At 42.0% G+C, this 22,802-nt stretch overlaps 1 protein-coding gene across 1 annotated transcript in view; it reads right to left on the bottom strand.

The window, feature by feature from the left end:
- The window catches only part of KDM1B (lysine demethylase 1B), a 60,410-nt gene that overhangs the window by 36,232 nt on the left and 1,376 nt on the right, over window positions 1-22,802 (bottom strand). The window contains exons 2-6 of the mRNA XM_059179430.1: window positions 20,055-20,154; window positions 18,118-18,245; window positions 16,910-16,999; window positions 16,254-16,365; window positions 12,123-12,239 (exon numbers count right to left, since the gene is read on the bottom strand). Of these exons, the coding sequence (XP_059035413.1) occupies window positions 12,123-12,239; window positions 16,254-16,365; window positions 16,910-16,999; window positions 18,118-18,245; window positions 20,055-20,141 (534 nt within the window). The 5' untranslated portion in view covers window positions 20,142-20,154. The remainder of the gene's footprint in view (window positions 1-12,122; window positions 12,240-16,253; window positions 16,366-16,909; window positions 17,000-18,117; window positions 18,246-20,054; window positions 20,155-22,802) is intronic.

The raw sequence follows: 22,802 nt of genomic DNA, 5'->3' as shown, positions 1-22,802 counted from the left end.
GTGTCCCGGTGTTAATGAGCATCTAAGACTGAAACATGCAATTTTTTAAAAGAAGGGAGGGCGATTCCAACCCCCCAGCATTCTCCTCACGTATCTTCTTAATCTTTCAGGGAGATTTTATTTTCTTTTATTTATTTATTTTTTTTAAGATTTCATTTATTTATTTGAGAGAGCACAAGAGCACAGAGTAAGAGGGAGAAGCAGGCTCCCCACTGAGTAGAGGGCCAGGGGGATGCGGGACTCGATCTCAGGACCCTGAGATCATGACTTGGGCCAAAGGCAGACCCTCAACGGACTGAGCCACCCAGGCGCCCCTCGGGGAGATTTCAGAAGAAGAAATTGTTCCTCCACGTTCAGCAAGTTCCTAGTTCCCTTTGGCTTCTTTTTCTTATGTTAAGTTTGGTTGTGTGAAATGCAACCACGGAACTTCACACCAGCACATGCGGTAGTATGTGTGACATACCAAAGCGGTAAGTCAGCCGGACCTTCTCCTCAGACACACTGAGGGGAATATTTTCGAATGACAATGGTGATTTCGTGATGGTGACCGCATGAGCTTGTTTTTTTGGCTATCATCTTTGTTCTTTTCTGTATTGTTTCAATGTTTCAAAGATGAGCACATGTCATTTTTCTAAAAAACAAGCTCATTCTACAGAAAACCTTGGGGTATTCCCAAGCAGTTCAAGTTGAAGAAAGTGAAAAAGACACGGACCATAGGAAGGAAAATCAGGTAAATTGGAAAAGGGACACAGATGACCTGAAAATGAGTAGAAACGATGTCAGAAAAAAGAAAAGAAAAGAAAAGAAAAGAAACGATGTCGAAATTGTACTTTCTGTTACCACAGGTGAATGAGAAGAGGGATGGCGCAGAACTCCAGACCCAGCTAAACCAGAGCCAGGACAAATTATTTTCATATAAACCCTGCATGTAAAACATACTTACTGTTTAGTAACATGACATCATCAGGCAAACCATCCAAGATATCTGTTTAATCCTTTAGAACAATTGTCTGGAAGCTTCACAAAAGCAGGATGGGTAAGAATGGCCCTAAGGATAGTATCTAGTAAAATAGTCTGCTATTTTTGACTGCTCCCTGGCCCAGCTCTCCTTTTAAATACAATGGAATCCACTTGAGAAATCATCTGAGGCACAGGTGCTAGTCGTTAAGCTCAGGGTAAGCTCAGGGTACACAATACTGATCAGCTCACCTGACACTCCAACCCCGATTCCCCGTCTCTGGACCCACTCAGCCTGGAAAATGAACTACCCAGCCCCCACATCAGGCCCCTCCCTCGTTCTCCTCTCCTGTCCCGCAAATGGCTTCTGCTCCAAAGGTCCAGCCCAAGCACCAATTCAGGTGCTGAACGGAACGGCTTCAGCACAGGACTTGCCAACTTCGGAACCCTGGCCCCCCCGGCTTAGATCTGTGCTTTCTACCCTTTCCTCCCAAACTGCCAACATCAAAAATGAAACAGGGGTACCACCACAGATCCCACTGAGAGGAGAATGAGGGAACAGTGCAACAACTCTAACAAGTCTGACAGTGAAGATAAAATACATTTCTTCAAAAACACAATTGGCGGGGCGCCTGGGTGGCTCAGTGGGTTAAAGCCTCTGCCTTCGGCTCAGGTCATGATCCCAGGGTCCTGGGATCGAGCCCCACATCGGGCTCTCTGCTCTGCGGGGAGCCTGCTTCCCCCCCACCCCCACTGCCTGCCTCTCTGCCTACTTGTGATCTCTCTCTCTCTGTCAAATAAATAAATAAATCTTAAAACAAAACAAAACAAAAGACGTAGAGAAAGTTTCTAACAAAATCCAACATCCGTTCATAACAAAACATTCTCAGCAAAGTAGGGAAAGAGAGGAACTTCTTCAGTCTGATCAAAGACATCTGTGAAAAGCTACAGCTGGCACTATACATAATGATAAAATACTGAACACATTTCTCCTAAGTCAGGAACAAGAAAAGATAGCTGTTCTCCAACTTCTACTCAACTCTGTGCTGATGGTCGTGGCCAAAGTAATAAGGCAAGAAGAAGAGTGAGCCCAAAAATTTAGTTTTTAAAAAAAGCACAAGAGTTGCTATGATGGTAGAAAATCCAAAGCAATCTACGAAAAGATCTTTGAAATTTAATAAGTGAATTCAAGAAAATCTCTGGGTAGAAAGTCAACATATACAAGCAACTTGTATTTCTACATAATTGTAACAAACAACTTGAAAAAGTTAAAAATAAATTCCACTTATAATTACAGAAAAAAGCAAAATATCTAGAAATAAATTTAACAAAGGACACCTTCAGTGAAAAACTAGAAAAACACTATGGAGAAAATTAAAAAGCCTGAAAAGATGGAGAGATATACCATGCTCATGGATCAGAACAGACGTTGGGAAACATTTTCTGTAAAGGGCTAGACAGTAAATACTTTAAAGCCTGTGTATCGTACAGTCTACATCACAAACCCCTTACCACTGGAGCACGAAAGCAGCCACAGACAATACATAAAGAATGAGCATGGCTGTGTTCCAATAAAACTTTATTTTCAGAGGGGAAGATGACAGCAGAGGAGGAGGACCCTAGGCTTGCCCCGACCCACAAATAAAACTAGACCATCATCAAGTCATCCTAAATATCCCAGAAATTGATCTGAAGACTGACAGAACAAACTCCACCACTAAAGCGAGAGAAAAGGCCACACTGAGGAAGGTGGGAGTGCAGAGATGCAGCTTGGGGGAGAAATGGATCCTGGCCACTGCAGCAGGGAGGAGGGGCTGTGGTTGCAGAGACCGGCAAGAGACAGAATGGCACACGGGGGAGTGCACGGAGGCAACGAATCCCCATAGCAACTGGCTTGGAAAGTAAGAAAGACCAAATCTCATGAGTTCTTGCAACCAGCAGGACTTAAAGTCGGGAGTTCTAAAGGTCAATGGGGTTGACTGGGATACAGCGCGGAAGCTATCACGGTTACTCTTGGAGAGGAGGAAGGGCAAATCGTCCTCAGACACGCAGCATGGATGAAAGAGGGATCTGAAGAGCCCCTGGGGCACACAGTGGGGAGGTTCGGTGCTCATCTCAGAGCGTGTCCCAGAGAAGCGGTGATCATGGAGAGATACCTCTGGGAACAAAGGAACTGGCAGGAGCCATTTCTCTTGCCCATCCTTGGCACTGACACAGAGACACACCCACGGGAACCAGCCCAGGGCCCACACTTATTACCTAACTTGCTGAGGTCAAGCCTCTCCCCAGCCCTGTGTTCTAGGAGAACCAACCATCCCAGTCACATTGGCCTAAATCCCAGCATGGCAGGCCCATGTCCCCCCAAAAGCCAGTGCAAGCCCTACCCACACTGCATCATCCCAGCCTGGAGGTTTTTGAGGCCTCGGTTCTGGTGGCAGTGATGACGGTCCCATTTCACAAGCAAACCAGAATACATCTAGTTAAAATGCACCACATCAGGCCAGGAACCAAACACTGCCCACAACGGGCAAAGAGGGCCTCTGCAGAGGACTAGCCTGAAGGATAAAGTGTCCAGGACACACCTGCAGAGTGCTCAAAAGCACATGCTGGAGACAGTCCCAGAAGCGCCAGGCCTTGGGGAACAGGAGACACTACAACAGCAGGGCACTGCAGGACTCCTCTTCATAAGGCCACTACCCTTAAGAACAGATGTAGCTGATTTTCCCAACACACATAAACAGGCACAGAGACTTAGACAAGATGAGAAGACAGAGGAAGGTGTCCCAAATTGAAGAAAAGGAGAATGCCACAGCCAGAGCTCTAATGGAAACAGAAGTAACATGCCTGATAGAGAATTTAAAGCAATGATCATAAAGATCCTCACTGAACTTGAGAAAAGAGTAGAGGACAACACTGAAACCCTTGACCCAGAGAAAAGGAATAACATGGCAGAGTGAAATGAATTGATACAATTAACAGCAGGATGAAAGAAACAGAGGAAAGAATGAGTGATGTAGAAGACTGAGTAATGGAAAGTAATCAAGCTGAACAAAAGAGAGAAAAGACTTATGTAAATAAGAATAGACTTAGAGAACTCACTGACTTCATCAAACGTAGCAACATTCCTATTATAGGAGCCCTGGAAGAGAAAAAGGAGAGAGAGAGAGAGAAGGAGGCAGAGAATTTACTTGAAGAGATAACAGCTGAGTGGCACCAGGGTGGCTCAGTCAGTAAAGAATCCTACTGTAGATGTTGGCTCATGTCATGTTCTTAAGGTCATGGGATTGAGCCCCAGTCGGGCTCTGCACTCAGTGTGGAGTCCACTAGTCTCTCTCCCTCTCCTGGCCAGCACATTCACTCTCTCCCTCAAATAAGTAAATAAATAAAATCTTATTTAAAAAAGAAAGAAAGAAAGAAAGAAAAGAATAGCTCAAAACTTCCCTAATCTGGGAAGGGAAGAGATAACTAGATCCAGGAGGCACAGAGAACCCCCAGTAAAATCAACAAAAGCCGATCCATACCAAGACATACTATAATTAGAATGGTAAAATATAGTGATAAGGAAAAAATATTAAAAGCAGTAATACAAATGAAGACAGTTATGTAGAGAAAGGAAACCCCAAAAGGCGAGCCACAAATTTTTCAGCAGAAACGTTCCAAGGCAGAAAAGAGCAGCGTGCTATATAGTCAAAGTGCTGAATGGGAAACACATGCAGCCAAGAATACTCTTTCCAGCCAGGCTATAATTCAGAATGGAAGGAGAAGCAAGGACTTTCCCAGACAAACAAAACCTATAGGAGTTTACGGCAACTAAACCAGCCTCGCAAGTAATATTACAGGGCACTTTTTGAGTGGAAAGGAAAGACCAAAAATGGTTGTATGAGGGTAGGAAACACACAGGCAGTAAAAATGAGTATATCTGTAAAAAATTAGTCAAGGAGAACACAAAATAAAAGGATGTAAAACATGACACCCTATACCTACAAATGTGGGGAAGACAGGAGAAAAAACTGGGTTCAAACCTAAATGACCGTCCACTTAATAGAGACTACTATGGGACTAAAAGGTTTGTACAAACTTAATTTTGGGTAACCACAAATCAAAAACCACCAGCAAATATGCAAAGAACAAAGAGAAAGAAATCCAAATATATCTCTAAAGAACACCAGCAAACTATGAAAGAGAAAAAGAAAGGATGAGAGAAAAACTTCAAAACAAATGACAAAATAATGAAATGGCAATAAATATGTATCTATCAATGATGACACTGAATGTACATAAACTAAATGCTCCACTCAAAAGACACAGTGTGACAGAATGGATTAACAAACAGGACTCGTGGGGCGCCTGGGTGCCTGCTTCTTCCTTTCTCTCTGCCTGCCTCTCTGCCTACTTGTGATCTCTGCCTGTTAAATAAATAAATAAAATCTTAAAAAAAAAAAGAAAGAAAGAAAGAAAGAAAAAAACAGGACTCGTGTACATGCTGCCTACAAGAGACTCATTTTACACCTAAGATTTAAAGTGAGAAGGTAGAGAAACATTTATCAGGCAAACGGATCTAAAAGAATGCTGCAGTAGCAATACTTCTATTGGACAAAATAGACTTTAAAAGAAAGCCTGGGGGCGCCTGGGTGGCCCAGTGGGTTGAAGCCTCTGCCTTCGGCTCGGGTCGTGGTCCCAGGATCCTGGGATCAAGCCCCGCATCGGGCTCTCTGCTAAGTGGGAGTCTGCTTCCTCCTCTCTCTCTGTCTGCTTCTCTGCCTACTTGTGATCTCTGTTTGTCAAATAAATAAATAAAATCTTTTAAAAAAAAGAAAAAAAATAAAGCCTGTAAAAATTAACAAGTCAGGGAATGACAGATGCTGGTGAGGATGCAGAGAAAGGGGACCCCTCCTATGCTGTTGGTGGGAAAGCATGCTGGTGCAACCACTCTGTAAAACAGCATGAAGCTTCCTCAAAAAGTTGAAAATAGAGCTACCCTATGACCCAGCAATCACACTACTGGGTATTACCCCAAGACACAAATACAGTGATCCAAAGGGGCACACGCATCCGAATGTTCCTAGCAGCAATGTCCACAATAGCCAAACTATGGGAAAAACCTAGATGTCCATCGACAGATGAATGGATAAAGAAGATGTGGTATATATACAGAATGGAATACTACGCAGCCATCAAAAGAAATAAAATCTTGCCATTTGGGACGACATGAATGGAACTAGAGGATATTATGCTGAGCGAAATAATCAGAGAAAGACAATTATCATATGATCTCCCTGATATGAGAAAGTTGAGAGGCAATGTGGGGGGTAGAAAAAGAATAAATGAAACAAGATGGGATCAGGAGGGAGATAAACCATAAGAGACTTTTAATCTCACAAAACAAACTGAGGGTTGCTGGGCGGAGCGGGGCAGGGAGAGGGTGGTGGGGTTATGGACATTAGGGAGGGTATGTGCTACGGTGGGTGCTGTGAAGTATGTAAACCTGGCGATTCACAGACCAGTAGCCCTGGGACTAATAATACATTATATGCTAATTTTAAAAAATTAAGAAAAAAAGAAAGTCTATAATAAGAATCAAAGAAGGACACTAAAATAAAGGGGACAATCCAACAAGAAAATATAACAATTATAAATATGTATGCACCCGGGGCACCTAGGTGACTCAGTTAAGTGTCCAACTCTTGGTTTGGGCTTGGGTCACAGTCTCAGGGTCAAGGGGCTGAGCCCTACATTGGGCCTCTTGCTCAGCTCACAGTCAGCTTGAAATTTTCTGTCTTTCTTTCTGCACCCCCCTCGCTCTTTAAAATACATAAAATCTTTTTTTTTTTTAAGATTTTATTTATTTATTTGACAGACAGAGATTACAAGTAGGCAGAGAGGCAGGCAGAGAGAGAGGAGGAAGCAGGCTTCCTGCCGAGAAGAGAGCCCAATGCAGGGCTCGATCCCAGGACCCTGGGATCATGACCTGAGCCAAAGGCAGAGGCTTTAACCCACTGAGCCACCGAGGTGCCCCTAAAATAAAATCTTTAAAAAATATATATTTATGCACCCAACATAGGAGCTCCCAAACACATAGAACAGTTAATAACAAAAATAAAGGACTAATCAATAATACCAAAGTAGTACGGCACTTTAATACCTGACTTACATCGATGGACAGATTGTCTAAACAGGACGTCAACAATGGAACAATGGTTGAGCGTTACACTGTAATAGTATGACAACTGTATCTCTTAAACTCTTTAAGAGATATATTGAGAACATTATATTCTAAAGCAGCAGAATACACGTTCTTTTCAAGTACACATGGAACCATCTCCAGAACAGATCACATACTGGGCCACAAAACAAGCCTCAACAAATTGAAAAGATCAAAGTCCCACCATACATCTTTTCTCACTGCACTGCTATGAAACTAGAAGTCAACCCCAAGAAAAAAATCTGGGAAGGGCACATGGACATGAAGGTTAAGTAACATGCTACTAAACAATGAATGGGTCAACCAGGAAATACGAGAAGAAATTTTAAAAGTACATGGAAACAAGTAAAAGTGAAACACAATGATTCAAACCTTTGAGACACAGCAAAAGCAGTCCTAAGAGGGAAGTATACAGCAACAGAGGTCTACCTCCAGAAGCAAGAAAAAGCGCAAACAACTTAACCTTACACCTAGAGGAACTAGAAAAAGAACAACAAATGAAGCCTAAAGCCAGCAGAAGGAAGGAAAAAACAAAGATTAGGGCAGAAATAAGTAATATTGAAACAAAATATACAATAGAACAGATCGATGAAACCAGGAGCTGGTTCTTTGGGAAAAAAAACCCAAAAAACCAAAAGAACAACCAATGAAATTGATAAATGTCTAGATGGACTCATTGAGAAACAAAAGAGAAAGGACCCAAATCACAAGCGAGAGAGGAGAAATAAAAACGAACCTTAAAGAAATATAAATAATTGCAATGGTATATTATAAAAAACAATATGCCAACAAATTGGACAACCTAGAAGAAATGGATAAATTCACAGGAACCTATAACCTACCAAAACTGAAGCAGGAAGAAACACAAAATTTGAACAGACCAATTACCAGCAAAGAAAGCAAATCAGTAACAACAAAAACAATAAAAGCTCCCAACAAACAAAAATCCAGAACCAGATGGCTTCACAGCTGAATTCTACCAAACATTTATTTTTTATTTCTTATTTTTTTTTTAAAGATTTTATTTGAGAAACAGAGAGAGCACAAGCAGGGGGAGAGGCGGAGGGAGAGGGAGAAGCAGACTTCTCGTTGAGCAGGGAGCCTGACAGGGGGCTCAACCCCAGCACTCTGAGATAGGACTTGAACTGACACAGTCATTTCACCGACTGAGCCACCCTGGCGCTCCTCTACCAAACATTTAAGGAAGAGTCAATACCCATTCTTCCCACACTATTCCAAAAATTAGAAAAGGAAGGAAAACTTTCAGATTTATTCTGCGAGGCCAGCATTATTACCCTGATATCAAAACCATATAAAGACACCACAAAAAAGAGAATTACAGGCCAGTATCTCTGATGAACATAGATGCAAAAATCCTCAACAAAATACTAGCAAGCCAGATCCAACAATACATTAATTCACCATGATTAAGGGACACACATTCCCGGGCTGCAAGAGTGATTGAATATTAACAAATCAATGTGATACATCACATTGATAAGAGAAAGGGTAACTACTATCTGCTACTATCATTTCAATAGATGCAGAAAAAGCACTTGACAAAGTACAATATCCACTCATAATAAAATCCCTCAGGTGCCTGGGTGGCTCAGTTGTTAAGCATCTCCTTTCAGCTCAGGTCAAGATCCCAGGGGATCCCGCATCCGGCCCCCCCTCAGTAGGAAGCCTGCCTGCTTCTCCCTCTCTGACACCCCCTGCTTGTGTTCCCTCTCTTGCTGTTATCTCTGTCAAATAAATAAGTAAAATCTTGGGAAAAAAATCAAAAAACAAAAACCCTCAACAAAGCAGGTTTAGAGGGAACGTACCTCAATATAATAAAGGCTACACAGGAAAAACCCATAGCTGGTATCATCCTCCAAGGGGAAAAACAGAGCTTGTCCTCTAAGATGAGTAAGACAAGGATGCCACTCTCACCATTTTTATTCAACATAGCACTGGAAGTCCTAGCCACAGTCATCAGACAACAAAAAGAAATAAAAGGCATCCAAATAAGTAAGAAAGAAGTAAAACTTTCACTGTTGGCAGACGACAGGATGCTACACACAAAAAACTTGAAAGACAACAAAAAACTGCTAGATTGGATCAACAAATTCACAGGATACAAAATTAATCTATAGAAATCTGTTGCATTTCTATACGCCAATAATGATGAAGCGGAAAGAGAAATTAAGAAAACAATTCCATTTACAACTGTGCCCAAAATAGTAAGATACCTAGGAATAAGCATAACCAAAGCAGTGAGAACCTGTACTCTGCAAACTGTAAACCACCGATGAAAGAAACTGAAGATGACACAAAGAAATAGAAAGACATTCCATCCACATGGATCAAAAGAACAAATACTGTTAAAATGTCCAGAATACCCAAAGCAATCTACAGATTTAATGCAGTCCCTATCAAAATACCAACAGCATTTTTCACAGAGCTAGAATGAGCAATCACAAAATTTGTACGGAGCCACAAAAGACCCTGAGTAACCAAAGCAATCTTAAGAAACGCAAAGCTTGAGATGTCACAATTCTGAACTTCAAGTTCTATGACATGGGTGTAGTAATCAAAACAGTATGGTACTGGCAAAAAATAGACGCATTGGGGCGCCTGGGTGATTCAGCGGGTTGAGCCTCTGCCTTCGGCTCAGGTCATGATCTCAGGGTCCTGGGATTCAGCCCTGCATCAGGCTCTCTGCTCAGGAGGGAGCCCACTTCCCCCTCTCTCTGCCTGTCTCTCTGCCTACTTGTGATCCGTCAAATAAATAAATAAAATCTTTAAAACAAACAAACAAACAAAAACCAAACCAGATGCATACATCAATAGAATGGAGAAACCAGAAATAAACCCACAATTACACGGTCAGTTCATCTTTGACAAAGCAGGAAACCTATCCAGTGGGAAAAAGTCTCTTCGACAAACGGTGTTGGAAAAAGTGAACAGCTACATGCAAAAGAATGAAACTAGGCTGCTTTCTGACACCATACACCCAAATAAACTCAAAATGCATTAAAGAGCTAAATGTGAGACCTGAAACCATAAAAATCCTTGAAGAGAACACAGGCAGTAAATTCTCTGACATTGGCCATAGCAACATTTTTCTAGACATGGCTCCTGAGGCAAGGGAAACAAAAGCAAAAATAAACTATTGGGACCTCATCAAGATAAAAAGCTTCTGCACAATTAATGAAACAGGCAACAAAACAGTCAGTCTACTGAATGGGAGATGGTATTTGCAAAAGACTTTGCTGAAAAACGGTTAGTATCCAAAATATATAAAGAACCGATACAACTTAACACCCAAAAAAATAATCCAACTAAAAGCGGGCAGAAGAGATGAACAGACATCTGTGCAAAGACCACATCCAGATGGCCAGCAGACACATGAACAGATGTTCCACATCATTTACCAGGGAAAGGCAAATCAAAACCACAATATGGTATCAACTCACACCTGTCAGAATGCTAAAATCAAAAACACAAGAAACAACAAGTGTTGGTGAGTGTGGAGAAAAAGAAACTCTCTTGCACTGTTGGTGGGAATGCATACTTGTGCAGCTGGTGTGGAGAACAGTATGGAAGGTCCTCAAAAAGTTAAAAACAGGGGGACCTGGGTGGCTCAGTGGGTTAAGCCTCTGCCTTCCGCTCAAGTCATGATCTCAGGGTCTTGGGATCGAGTCCTGCATTGGGCTCTCTGCACAGCAGGGAGCCCGTTTCCCCCTCTCTGCCTCTCTCTCTATCAAATAAATAAATAAAATATATTAAAAAAAAAAAGTTAAAAACAGAACTACCCTATGATCCAGTAATTGCACTAGTGGGTATTTACCCAAAAAATACAAAAACACTGGTTCAAAGGGATACATACACTTGTTTGTTTACTGCAGCATTATCTACAATTGCGAAATTACAGAAGAAGCCCAAGTGTCCAACAGCAGATGAATGGATAAAGACGTGGTATATACGCACAGTGCAACATTTTTCAGCCATAAAAGAAGAATGAAATCTCGCCTTTCGTAACAACACGGATGATCTAGGGAGTATAGGCTAAATGAAATAAAAGTCAGTCTGAGAAAGACAAATATCATATGATTTCACTCGTATGTGGAGTTCAAGAAGCAAAACAAACAAGTAAAGGAAAAGAACAGAGAAAAACAAACCAAGAAATAGACTCTTAAATATACAGAACAAACTGGTGGTTGCCAGAGGCGAGACAGGTAGGGGAAGGAAAAGGAGGAGAGGCATTAGGAGCGCATTTATCATGACGAGTACCAAGTATGGACTTACTCAATCACTAGATTACATACCTGAAACTAATATAAAAAAAAAGTTAGACATTTTAAATACTAATTACCACATGTCAAAAATATATATATATATAGAATACCAGTATACCAACCATGACAGATTCCCAATTGCCCAAACATACCCATTCATCCCTTCTTCCTTACTAAAAGGATCCTGGTTTTGTTTGATTTTGCTCAGTTACACTTCCTTTGTCTCTACTGTTGTTCACAGCGGGTGCATGATCCTGTTCCAGCAATGAGATGTAAAGAGAAATCCACTGTTGGAACTACTGGAGGCTACTGCTTTACCAATAAAAGAGGGAGCAGCACAGCTGGCGCACCCTTCTCGGCCTCTGCCTTTCTCATCTTTTCTGCTTAGAATCTGCACACGATGGCTGACAGTGTGGCAACCATCTCCTGGTGGGACTGGAAACTAGAAGGGAGACTTTACTGGGCAGCCACACTAGCCCTGGGCAGGCTATTTCCAAACTGCTTATCATGAGGGAAAAAAAAAAAAAAAAAAGTCCTAATTGGGGTCCTGTTATACATAGTCTGATGCAATCCCAATAAAATGATCAATACAATAAATGAAAAATACATTCCATCACTCTTTAGTTACAACGAAATTAACCGACTTGTTAATGCCAAAGGAAAACCGACAGAGATCATACCTTAATAGTAGTATTCAATTTCATACCACATCTGTAGGTCCTTGCGATCTGTGGAGTGAGATGGATTTCCTTGGTAAGTTGTCTCCATTTTCTGCACTCGGGTTTTGTACACTGAACCTAGATGGAAAGCAGTATGTCAAGGTCAGTGAGTTGGTTAATCGTGAGCTGGCATGGCCATCTTCCTCCACTCGCTCTGCCATTTTTCCACAAGACCTGACCAGCCTTTTTGTACTTCTAAGTACTTTTTCCTCCCCCATCACCATCACCCATATAATTGAGCTCATGGGTTGTGAGACTGAGCCTTTGTGAACTCTCTCTCTAAAATAAATCTTAAAAAAAAAAAAAACTAACTCAAGAGGGATCAAACATCTAAATGAAGGTCTGAAGTGATAAAAATCTTAGAAGAAAAGATCTTCGTGATCTCAGACTTGGCCAGGTTCATGGAGAGAACACCAAAAGCACAAGCAGCAAAAGAAAAAAACAGATAAACTAAACTTCAAAATAAAGAATTCTGCACATCAAAAAACTACCCAGAAGTGAAAAGGCAACCTATAGGAAAAATATTTGCAAGTCATATATCACAAGGATTTAGGATCTGGAATATATAAAGAACTCCTACAATGCAATACTGAAAGATATAAACAACCCAACTAAAAATGGGTTGTTGAGGGGCGCCTGGATGCCTCAGTCCTTAAGCGTCTGCCTTTAGCTCAGGTCATGATCCCAGGGTCCTGGGATCCTGTCCTGCATCAGGCTTACTGCTCAACAGGAAGCCTGCTTCTCCCTCTCTCACGCCCCCTGCTTGTGTTCTCACTCTCACTGTGTCTCTCCTCTGCCAAATAAATAAATAAAATCTTTAAAAATAAATAAATAAAAATGGGTTGTTTAAAAAAGATGCTTTTATTTTTGTCTGATTGCTGCATAAAGAAATAAAAGGCATCCAAATTGGTAAGGAAGAAATAAAACCATCGCTATTGGCAGATGACATGATACTATATATAGAAAACTCTAAAGACCCCACCAAAAAACTATTAGAATAAATGAATTCAGGAAAGGTTCAGAATATAACATTAATATATAGAAATAAGTCGTGGTTCTACACACTAATAATGAAGTGGCAGAAAAAGAAATTAAGAAAACAATCGCATTTATAATTACACCAAAAAGAATAAAAATACCCAAGAAAGTGAAAGACCCGTACTCTGAAAACTATAAGACATTAACAAAAAGAACTAAAGATGACACAAAAGGAATGATATACCACGCCCATGGAACTGTAACAGTGATACTGTTAAAATGTCCGTACTACCCAAAGCAATCTATAGATTTAATGCAATTCCTATCAAAATACCAAAAGCATTTTTCACAGAACTAAAATCATCCTGAAATTTGTTTGGAACTACGAAAGACCTCAAACAGCCAAAGCAATCTTGAGAAAGAACAAAGCTGGAGGTATCACAATCCCAGATTTCAAGATAAACAACAAAGCTGTAGTCATCAAAACACTATGGTACTGGCACAAAAACACAGAGGTCACTGGAACAGGATAGAAAGCCCAGAAATAAACCCATATTTATATGATCAATTAATCTACAACGGGGATGCAAGAACATACAAGGGGGGAAAGACAGTCTCTTCAATAATGGTGCTGAGAAAACTGGACAGCTACATACAAAAGAATGACACTGGACCACTTTCTCTCACCATACACAAAATAAACTCAAAATGGATGAAAAGATCTAAATGTGAGACCTGAAACTGTAATACTTCCAAAAGAAACCAGGGGCAATAAAGTTCCTGGACATTGGCCTTAGCAACGTATTTATGGATAGGTCTCCTGAGGCGAGGGAAACAAGAGCAAAAATAAACAATTGGGACTACATTAAAATAAAAGGCTTTCACACAGTGGAAAAACTACCATTAAAACCCAAAGGCAACCCAGCGAACAAAAGACATCTGCAAATGATATATCCAGTAAAGAGTTAATATCCAAATTATATAAAGAACTTCTACAACTCAATACCCAGAAAACAATCTGTTAAAAATGGCCAGAGGACCCGAATAGACATTTTTCCAAAGAACACCTACAGCTGGCCAAGAGACCCATGAAAAGATGCTCAACATCACACATCATCAGGGAAATGCAAATCAAAACCACAATGAGATCACCTTACACCTGTGAGAATGACTAGTATTAAAAAGACAAGAAATAATTAGTATTGGTGAGAATGTGGAGGAAAAGGAACACTCGTGCACACTTTCCTCCACATTCTCACCAATACTAATTATTTCTTGTCTTTTTGCATTGTTGGTAAGAATGCAACTTGCTGCAAGCACTGTGGAAAACATACGGCGTTTCCTCAAAAAAATAAATAGAATCACCATAGGATCCATCCAGTAACTCCACTCCTGGGCTATCTACCCAAAGGAAATAGAACACTAATTTGAAAAGACACACGTGCCCTATATTTACTGTAGCACTATCTGACATAGCCAAGATATGAAAGCAGTCCAAGTGTCCATCAAGAGATGAATATAAAAGAAATGATACATACACACACAGAATGGAATATTACACAAACCTAGAGAAGAATGAGATTTTGCTATTTGTCACAACATGGATGAACTTAGAGAACAGTGTATTAAGTGAAACGAATCAAAAATATATACCATAGGATTTTGGTTACATATGGAACCTCAAAAACAAATGAACAAAAAAGCAGAAGAGACTCTTAATGACAGAGAACAAACTGGCTAGGAGGGTAGAAGCAGGGGTGAAACAGGTGAAGGCAATTAAGAGCTACAAACTTCCAGTTACTGATTAATTAATAAGTCACAGAAACAAAAAGCATAGCGCAGGGAATATAATCAAATAATTTTTTAAAAATGGGCAAAAGACTTGCACAGATATTTCTCATTACAAAAATGCGAATCAAAACCACAATGAGATACTCCCGCCAGGGGTATCTATCACTGATGCCTACCACGATAGCTAGAATCAAAATAATGGGAAACAAGAGTTGGTGGACATGTGGTGAGTTTTGAACCGCTACACAGTGCTGCTGGGAATGGAGACTGTGTAGCAGTTTGCTACGGAAGAGTCTGGCAGTCCCTTAAAGGGTTAAAGAGTTACCATACAACCCAGTAGTTTTATTGCTAGGTATATGCAAAACAGAATTGAAAACAGGTATTCAAATATTCATGCACAAATGTCCACAGGAGCAACTGTATGCAATAACTAAGAAGTGAAAACAACCCAAATGTCCAACAACCAATCTGTCCAACGGACCAGTACCCGTGAAAAGGAATGAATTACAACACACATGAACTTAAAAACATGATACCATGTGAAAGAAGCTGGTCATAAAAGGTCACATACTGCATGACTCCTTCATATAAAACATCCAAAATAGGTATCTCACAAAGATCAGTGGTTGCCAGGGGGTAGGGGAGAGGGAACGGAGGGTGACTATTCGAGGCGCGCAGGCTTCCTCTATGAATAGTGCAAATGCCTTGGAATTACCATTTGGTTGCACAGTATTATCAATGTACTAAATGGCATTAAATTGTGCACTTGAAAATGGTTACTTTGGGGGCACCTGACTAGCTCAGGCAAGAGCTTGCAATTCTTGATCTTGTGGTCATGAGTTCGAGCCCCACGTTGGGTGTACAGAGTGATTAAAATAATAAAACTAAAAAAAAAAAAGTTTGTTATGTGAACTTTGCATTGATAAAAATAATTTTAAGTATGTAACAGAGAAGCTCAAAATTACTTATAATATTTTAAAAATTAACAAATCACTTATTAAATAACATAGTTACCTAATAGATACAATCACTAAATTATATTGTCAAAGAACGGCTAAATGGAAAAGTAAAATTAAATCGATAAACTAAAAGCTACAAAAAATTATACACAAAGTATGATTTTCGACCTAACTACGATCTGTACGCTTCTTCATTTTACTGTGTGAATTACCAACGTTTCCAACAGAAATAAAAAATGTGATGTTTTAACAGACCCAGAAAGAAGAATAAGTGTAATAACAGAAAGATTTCCTAAAAATCAGTCAGGTCATTCATTCCTGTCTTTCGCCCCACAGATGTTTTCCAGAACAATACACTTTTTACCCAGTAGGGGAGCTGCTGGTCCGCCATGAAAGCTTTGGGACTAGGTTCGGTTTTTCCATTGCTAGTCCATATTTTTTTCCAGGCCATATATTTGTCATATCCGTCCTTATGGCTGAAAAGAATAAAAATAAATATATCAAGCTAGAAGTTCACCAGGGTCTCCAAACAGGAGGCAGGTCAGCAAGTCTTCTGTAAAGGATTTAACTGGCCGTATCATAAAGAGAGGGCGAGTTATCTCAGCCCCCCTTCAAACGGGTGATCAGGAAGGGTGCGTTCCTTCTAGTTTAGGATAGAAAACTAGGAAGACAGGATGGCTCCCCATCTGTCTGGCACCCCGCAGTTCTCAGCCTCCTCCCCCAGATCTCTGCATCGCTGGCCCCATGCACAGTCACAGAACAGCCGAGCAGGGCCCAGATTTTTCAGAACCTGCAGACTAGAACCTCACGGCAGGTGTCTTCTGAGCCCCGAACGTGCACACGCACAGCACCCACACACCCAGCCACCGCATGAGAGTTCTGCACAGCTCTCATCGGCTCAGACGTGGCTGAAAGGGTGGAAAATTTCAGGAAGCCCGGGGGCTCCTTCTGCAGCCCCCCCACCCCACCCTCCCGCCACATCCCCTGGACCGCGCAAGCTCCAGCAATTAGGGAACAAACCTTCGGTAGTAATGGTCAAAGCATTCGTTACAGAAATGCTCCCCGCAGGAGAGGTGATACCATCGGGACGTGTAGCCATTTTTGGCACATCTGAAAATAGCAAAAAATGTGTAGCTTTGGTAATGAGTAAGCATTCTTTCTCGCTTTTTCAAAACAAGTCTTAAGCACATCCTAGGAGCCCATTTTGTACCATGTCCACTTAGAATCCTAACGGCCAAGAGCAGATGACCGGGAAACTTAAAAGGATGTCAGATCCACAATAAAACCTGACGAAGACAGAGGGACTTAAAGACCACCAATACCGAACCCAGCTGGCCGCAACCACAAGGGCTCGAGGACATGGGCTCAGAAGTTTTATGGAGACTCCCCCAGGGCAATGAGTTTTAGGACATGAAAAGGAGTGTCCCCGTGCTTGCTGCAAGCGGCACAGGTACAAAGGAGACAAGGACCGTTTCCAGCAGGCACATATGGCCCAACACAGAACCGCCAGCTGCAATCCGAGCATCAGACAGGCTCTCCAGAGACCAGAACCTGTCGTCACACGGCCATGAACGTAGCCAAGGAAGGAGCTAACACCATCACCTCTCTGTGCTTAAAAAATAAAAATGGGGTTTGTTTTCCAGGTTTTATTGACTTGGAAGCCTTCACTGGAGATTTTTCTTGGGATGTCAAAGGTGATGCTTGGGTTGTCCCCATAAAAAGGACAAAAGTGAAGGGAGCTTCCTGGTGTCAGGGAGACCGGTACGTGTCCGCTGGAAGAGGAGGGATGTTTTCGGAGGGGAGGAGCAGCGCAGGGAAAGGGACACATGCTGGTCCCCATGGGGAGCCCAGGGTCCTCTGTACTGCATCCCTACCCCTGACCCTCAACCCCCAGGAGAGGGACAGCCAGCAGCGGGCAGGACCCTCAACCCCCAGGAGAGGGACAGCCAGCAGCAGGCAGGACCCTCAACCCCCAGGAGAGGGACAGCCAGCAGCGGGCAGGACCAGGGACACTGGCGGCAGCTGCGGAGAGCTGCTCTGACTAGGTCTCGGGTGGAGGGGGGGGGAAGCACCCAGGGGGGTGTGGGACGCAGAAATGCGTCTCTATTCTTAGGTGACTTACAGTATCTCTATCTATCTTTAGGGAAACAGTCCTGCAGGCTGAGCCTCCCACCAGGAATGCTCTCCCAGGCAGGGCGGGGAGGCCGAGGCGCGCCAGCCGCACAGACCTTTCCGAAGCGCTTGCAAAGCACACGGGACACGCGACAGTGCAGCCCGACTTCTCACATCTCCTGTATTTCTTCTCTGACCCGCCATCTTCGTCCTCGTCTGTCGTCTCCGTGGCTTTCTTCTTCGCCTGAGGAAGAACCAGCTGAGGTTACACGACTTCCCCGCAACGGCCCCCGGGGGAAGAAGGTGGAAGGTTCAGGACGGAAAGAACCTTCACCTTGTGAAGATCAACAACAACACCCCGCCAGTAGGTGAGGGGTTGACAGGACGGCAAGTTCCTTGAGACAGCAGGGCAGTGTGCAAATAATTCAGACTTGCTGCAGACACAGAAGCAGCACCTGAACAACAGGTCTCTGAGGACAGAGCTGAAATGTGAGCTGAGAAACGTTGGGGCTTTCTTGGCAAAAAGGTGTACCAGTCAAAACAACAGCTACTCTCAAATCAAAAAAATCAAAAATCTTTAAAAGATTTTATTTAGGGGCACCTGGGTGGCTCAGTGGGTTAAAGCCTCTGCCTTCGGCTCAGGTCATGATCCCAGGGTCCTGGGATCGAGTCCCGCATCGGGCTCTCGGCTCAGCAGGGAGCCTGCTTCCTCCTCTCTCTCTCTCTCTGCCTGCTTCTCTGCCTACTTGTCTGTCAAATAAATAAAAAATCTTTAAGAAAAAAAAAAGAGAGAGAGAGAGAGTGAGAGAGAGCATGAGTTGGGGGGGGCGGTGTGGTGGTGGAGAGGGAGAAACAGACTCCCCGCTGAACAGGGACCCTGACATCAAGAAGGCAGACCTTTCACCAACTGAGCCACCCAAGCGCCCCAAGACCATTCTTTCTTTAATTAGACCAGTCACATCCTTTCAGTACTGCGGTTTTTTAAAAAAATAGAATAATTTTTTTTTTTAAGTTTATGTATTCTTTTTTAAAGATCTTATTTATTTTTTGGACAGACAGAGATCACAAGTAGGCAGAGAGGCAGGAAGAGAGGAGGAAGCAGGCTCCCTGCTGAGCAGAGAGCCCAATGCTGGGCTTGATCCCAGGACCCTGGGATCATGACCTGAGCCAAAGGCAAAGGCTTTAACTCACTGAGCCACCCAGGCGCCCCAAGTTCATGTGTTTATTCAAGTCCTCTCTATACACAGCACGGGGCTGCTCACAACCCCAAAGTCAGGAGTGGCAGACTCTTCTGACTGACCCAGCCAGGTGCTCCCAAAAGCTGAATAATTTTAGAAAAAGAGTGACGTCATTCAATATTTTTCTTTAAAAAAAAAAAAAAGCCCTAGAAAAGGGATGGCAGCAAGTAACCTGCCAACAGCAGCCAACCGGCTACACGCTCAAGTCCGCATTCCTGTGAACGAGGCCAAGCCCAGCACCATCTGGCCTCAGCTCACATCCTGGGAGCAACCACACAGCTGTGGTTCTCTGAACGGCTCACGCTGATTCACACTCGATGCCCCTGTCTTTGCCACAGCCTCTGCCAGACACAGTTTTTTCCTACATTCTCTCACTGTATCACACCACGCTGTGATCGTTCTACGGGGAGTTTCTCCGCTAGGCTCTAAGTTCCTTGAGGACTGGAAATGCACCTTTCCATCTCTAATACTTCAGCCGCCATCTTTCTCACGCTGTGCGGCGCCGGGCTGGCTCAGTCAGTGGAGCGTGCAACTCTTCATCTCAGGGTTGAGAGTTCAAGCCCCATGCTGGGTGCAGAGATGACTTAAAAATAAATAAACTCGGGGCACCTGGGCGGCTCCGTCGGAGAAGCAGCCAACTCTTGATTTCAGCTCAGGGCCATGAGATCAAGCCCTGTGCAGGGGCTCTGCTGGGGCGTGGAGCCTGCTCAGAATTCTCTGCCTCCTCCTCCTCTTCCTACCCCTGCTTGCACTCTTTCTCTAAAAACAAACAAACAAAACCCGACAGGTGCACTGATGAACCGATGATTTCATACCTGCCTACCGGAGCTCCTCAAAGGCAGGCTATCCGGGGAATGATCAAAAGATGCTTTTTTCTTTGTCCTCCTCCGTGGTGTTGCCATTGCTTCAGAAAATCTTCAAAAACAAAATTAAGTAATAAGTAAACCGTAACACTTTCAGCACTCTGGAGCAAAGTTATTATGTCGTTTCCCAGGTAAGAACATATGCTCTGCAGTCAGACTGCCTAGTGTGAAGCCCCTGCTTTCAAGGTCCTTAATCTAAGACCAAGCCTCAGTGTTCCCATATGTAAAGTGGGCACAAGTGTGAGCTCTAGTAGTGGTGTGAAGAGAAAGATTATTTAAAGCACCAGACCTACATACTATAAGTACTTAACAAATGCTGTCCATTCGTAGTACATACATTTAAAAATGTAAAAATAGGGGTGCCTGGGTGGCTCAATGGCTTGGGCCTCTGCCTTCGGCTCAGGTCATGGTCTCAGGGTCCTGGAATCAAGCCCTGCATTGGGCTCTCTGCTCAGCAGGGAGCCTGCATCCCCCTCTCTCTCTGCCTGCCTCTCTGCCTACTTGTGATCTCTCTCCGTCAAATAAATAAATAAAATCTTAAAAAAATATATGTAAAAATAAGAACCACCACACAGATGACCAATAAACCTGTTTTTTATACTGTTTCACTTCGGTGAGTGAAAACACCTGGTCTTCATCTGTTCCTCTCCCTCTGTGTCTTCTCAATAGCACCTAAAATTAGTCTTACTATACTTTACAAAGAAAACTCACTTGCTCCCTCACAGTACAATCTCAGGTACACTGTCCAGTCACTATTCAACTTAGGAATCTGGGTTGGACAGTCACTGGTATCTTCTACTAGAAAAATTTACGATCTTTCAAACTGGCCTAACAACAGCACAGTTAAATAAGCATTAAGAACTAAAATCGGTAAGAAAAGTCATGCATAGTAACCATGAAAGATTAAGTATTATTGAATTAGTATTTCTCAATTAAATAAAAAATAAAAATGCTTACCATAAGTATGCAATAACATACAGATTTTACAATCATCACAATTCCTTCCCTGATCTGTGCATTTACTATACACACACACACAATAACATGAAAATAGGACATACCTATGGGTAAGGAATTTTAAAGTGGGAAAGAGTTTTAAGTTACAAATTCCACAAATATAATCTTCACCTTGGAGAAAAGCTTGGAAGTCCTTGCAATCCTACTGTTTTGTATCCGTGAGTTGTACCAACATTCATAAGAGCATTTTTCATGGATTATTAACAAAACATGTGAAAACTTCCTTCCCCACCTACACTGACTTTGAAAAACCCTGACAATGGTGGTAAAGAGGGCCTTCCTCTTTACTACCATTGTCAGTCTTCCTCGGTCTTCACTTTCTCAATACCACTAATTTAGTTATGAATGCAAAAACCCTATACATGTTCTGAAATGCACTAGAATTAAGCATCAGATAAGTTGCCTTTTGGTTCTATACCATTATACTGGATAAAGCACCCCTGATGTAAACAGAACTACTGTGTACCTGTAATTTTTACACCCAAAGGCTTTCTGGATCACATTTATATTTTCAAAAGGCTGTCCAATCTTAACAAATCTCTTTATATAATGCATATATTCCACATTATTCATAAAATGAGCCACTAAGCACATGTAAATATATATATGTGTGTGTGTGTATACACATCCATAGTATGTGTAAACGTATACTATGTGTAAGGATTGCAACAAAAATATTTGAGTCTAAGGTGGGGTTTGGGAGCATAAATATAACCAGCCTTGTTTCATGCAACATTTGGCCCTGTCATGTAGGAATACTGGCAACTCAAAAGAAAGCATAGTTTCCAGAAATTTCAACAGACATTTTAATCCAAATGTGTACTGGAAAATATTTAATTGCAATGAAGAATTATATAATTCAAGAAACTAAGAGGAAAGGACAACATTAACTATAAAAGCCACTGTTAAATCTGTGTTTTCTAGGAAAAACATAAGTTTTTTTTTACTGTTCGTACACTTTCACCTTTAATTATATAATTCACAGTGATATTCCCTCATCTTTTTAAAAAATTTTCATTTATTTAACGGACAGAGATCACAAGTAGGCAGAGAGGCAGTCAGAGAGAGGAAGAAGCAGGCTCCTCAAGGTGCAGAGAGCCCCATTCCGGACTCAAACCCAGGACCCTGAGATCATGATCTGAGCTGAAGGCAGAGGCTTTAACCCACTGAGCCACCCAGGCGCCCCTCCCTCATCGTTTTCTGACACTATAATTTCTGTTTTCACTATTGCTGGTGTTTAGGGCTTACGATGAAGGGAAAAATTGTTAAGTTGGAAGAACTACTGCTTTTGTGCTTCTCAATATAATCTTAGAAATACTTAGCACAAGTGCTAACAAACCCGCATACTCAAAGTGCTCTCCCCTTGTTTTTCAAACTGATAAACACACCTAACTAAATATAACCAATCTGTTTCATGTTCAATATCATTATATAAGCATATCTCCTCTCTTAATTTTAAGTGCGTAGCTTTGGTTTTCTTTTAAAGTGACAAAAAAGCAGAAAAAAGTGACTTTTTTGGGTGGGGGAGATAAATATATACATGGACATATAAATGTCTCGATTTCTATTTTAATAAATTGCCAGGTTTTTTTCTGAAGTAGCTTATTGATCATTTGATTAAAAAACAAAAACAAAAACAAAAAAAACCACCCAGAATTCACAAAAACATGAATCCAAAAGACT

The sequence above is a fragment of the Mustela lutreola genome, chromosome 6 (genome assembly GCF_030435805.1).
Source record: "Mustela lutreola isolate mMusLut2 chromosome 6, mMusLut2.pri, whole genome shotgun sequence".
NCBI classification, from domain to species: Eukaryota; Metazoa; Chordata; class Mammalia; order Carnivora; family Mustelidae; genus Mustela; species Mustela lutreola.
This window is presented reverse-complemented; position numbering and strand designations above follow the sequence as displayed.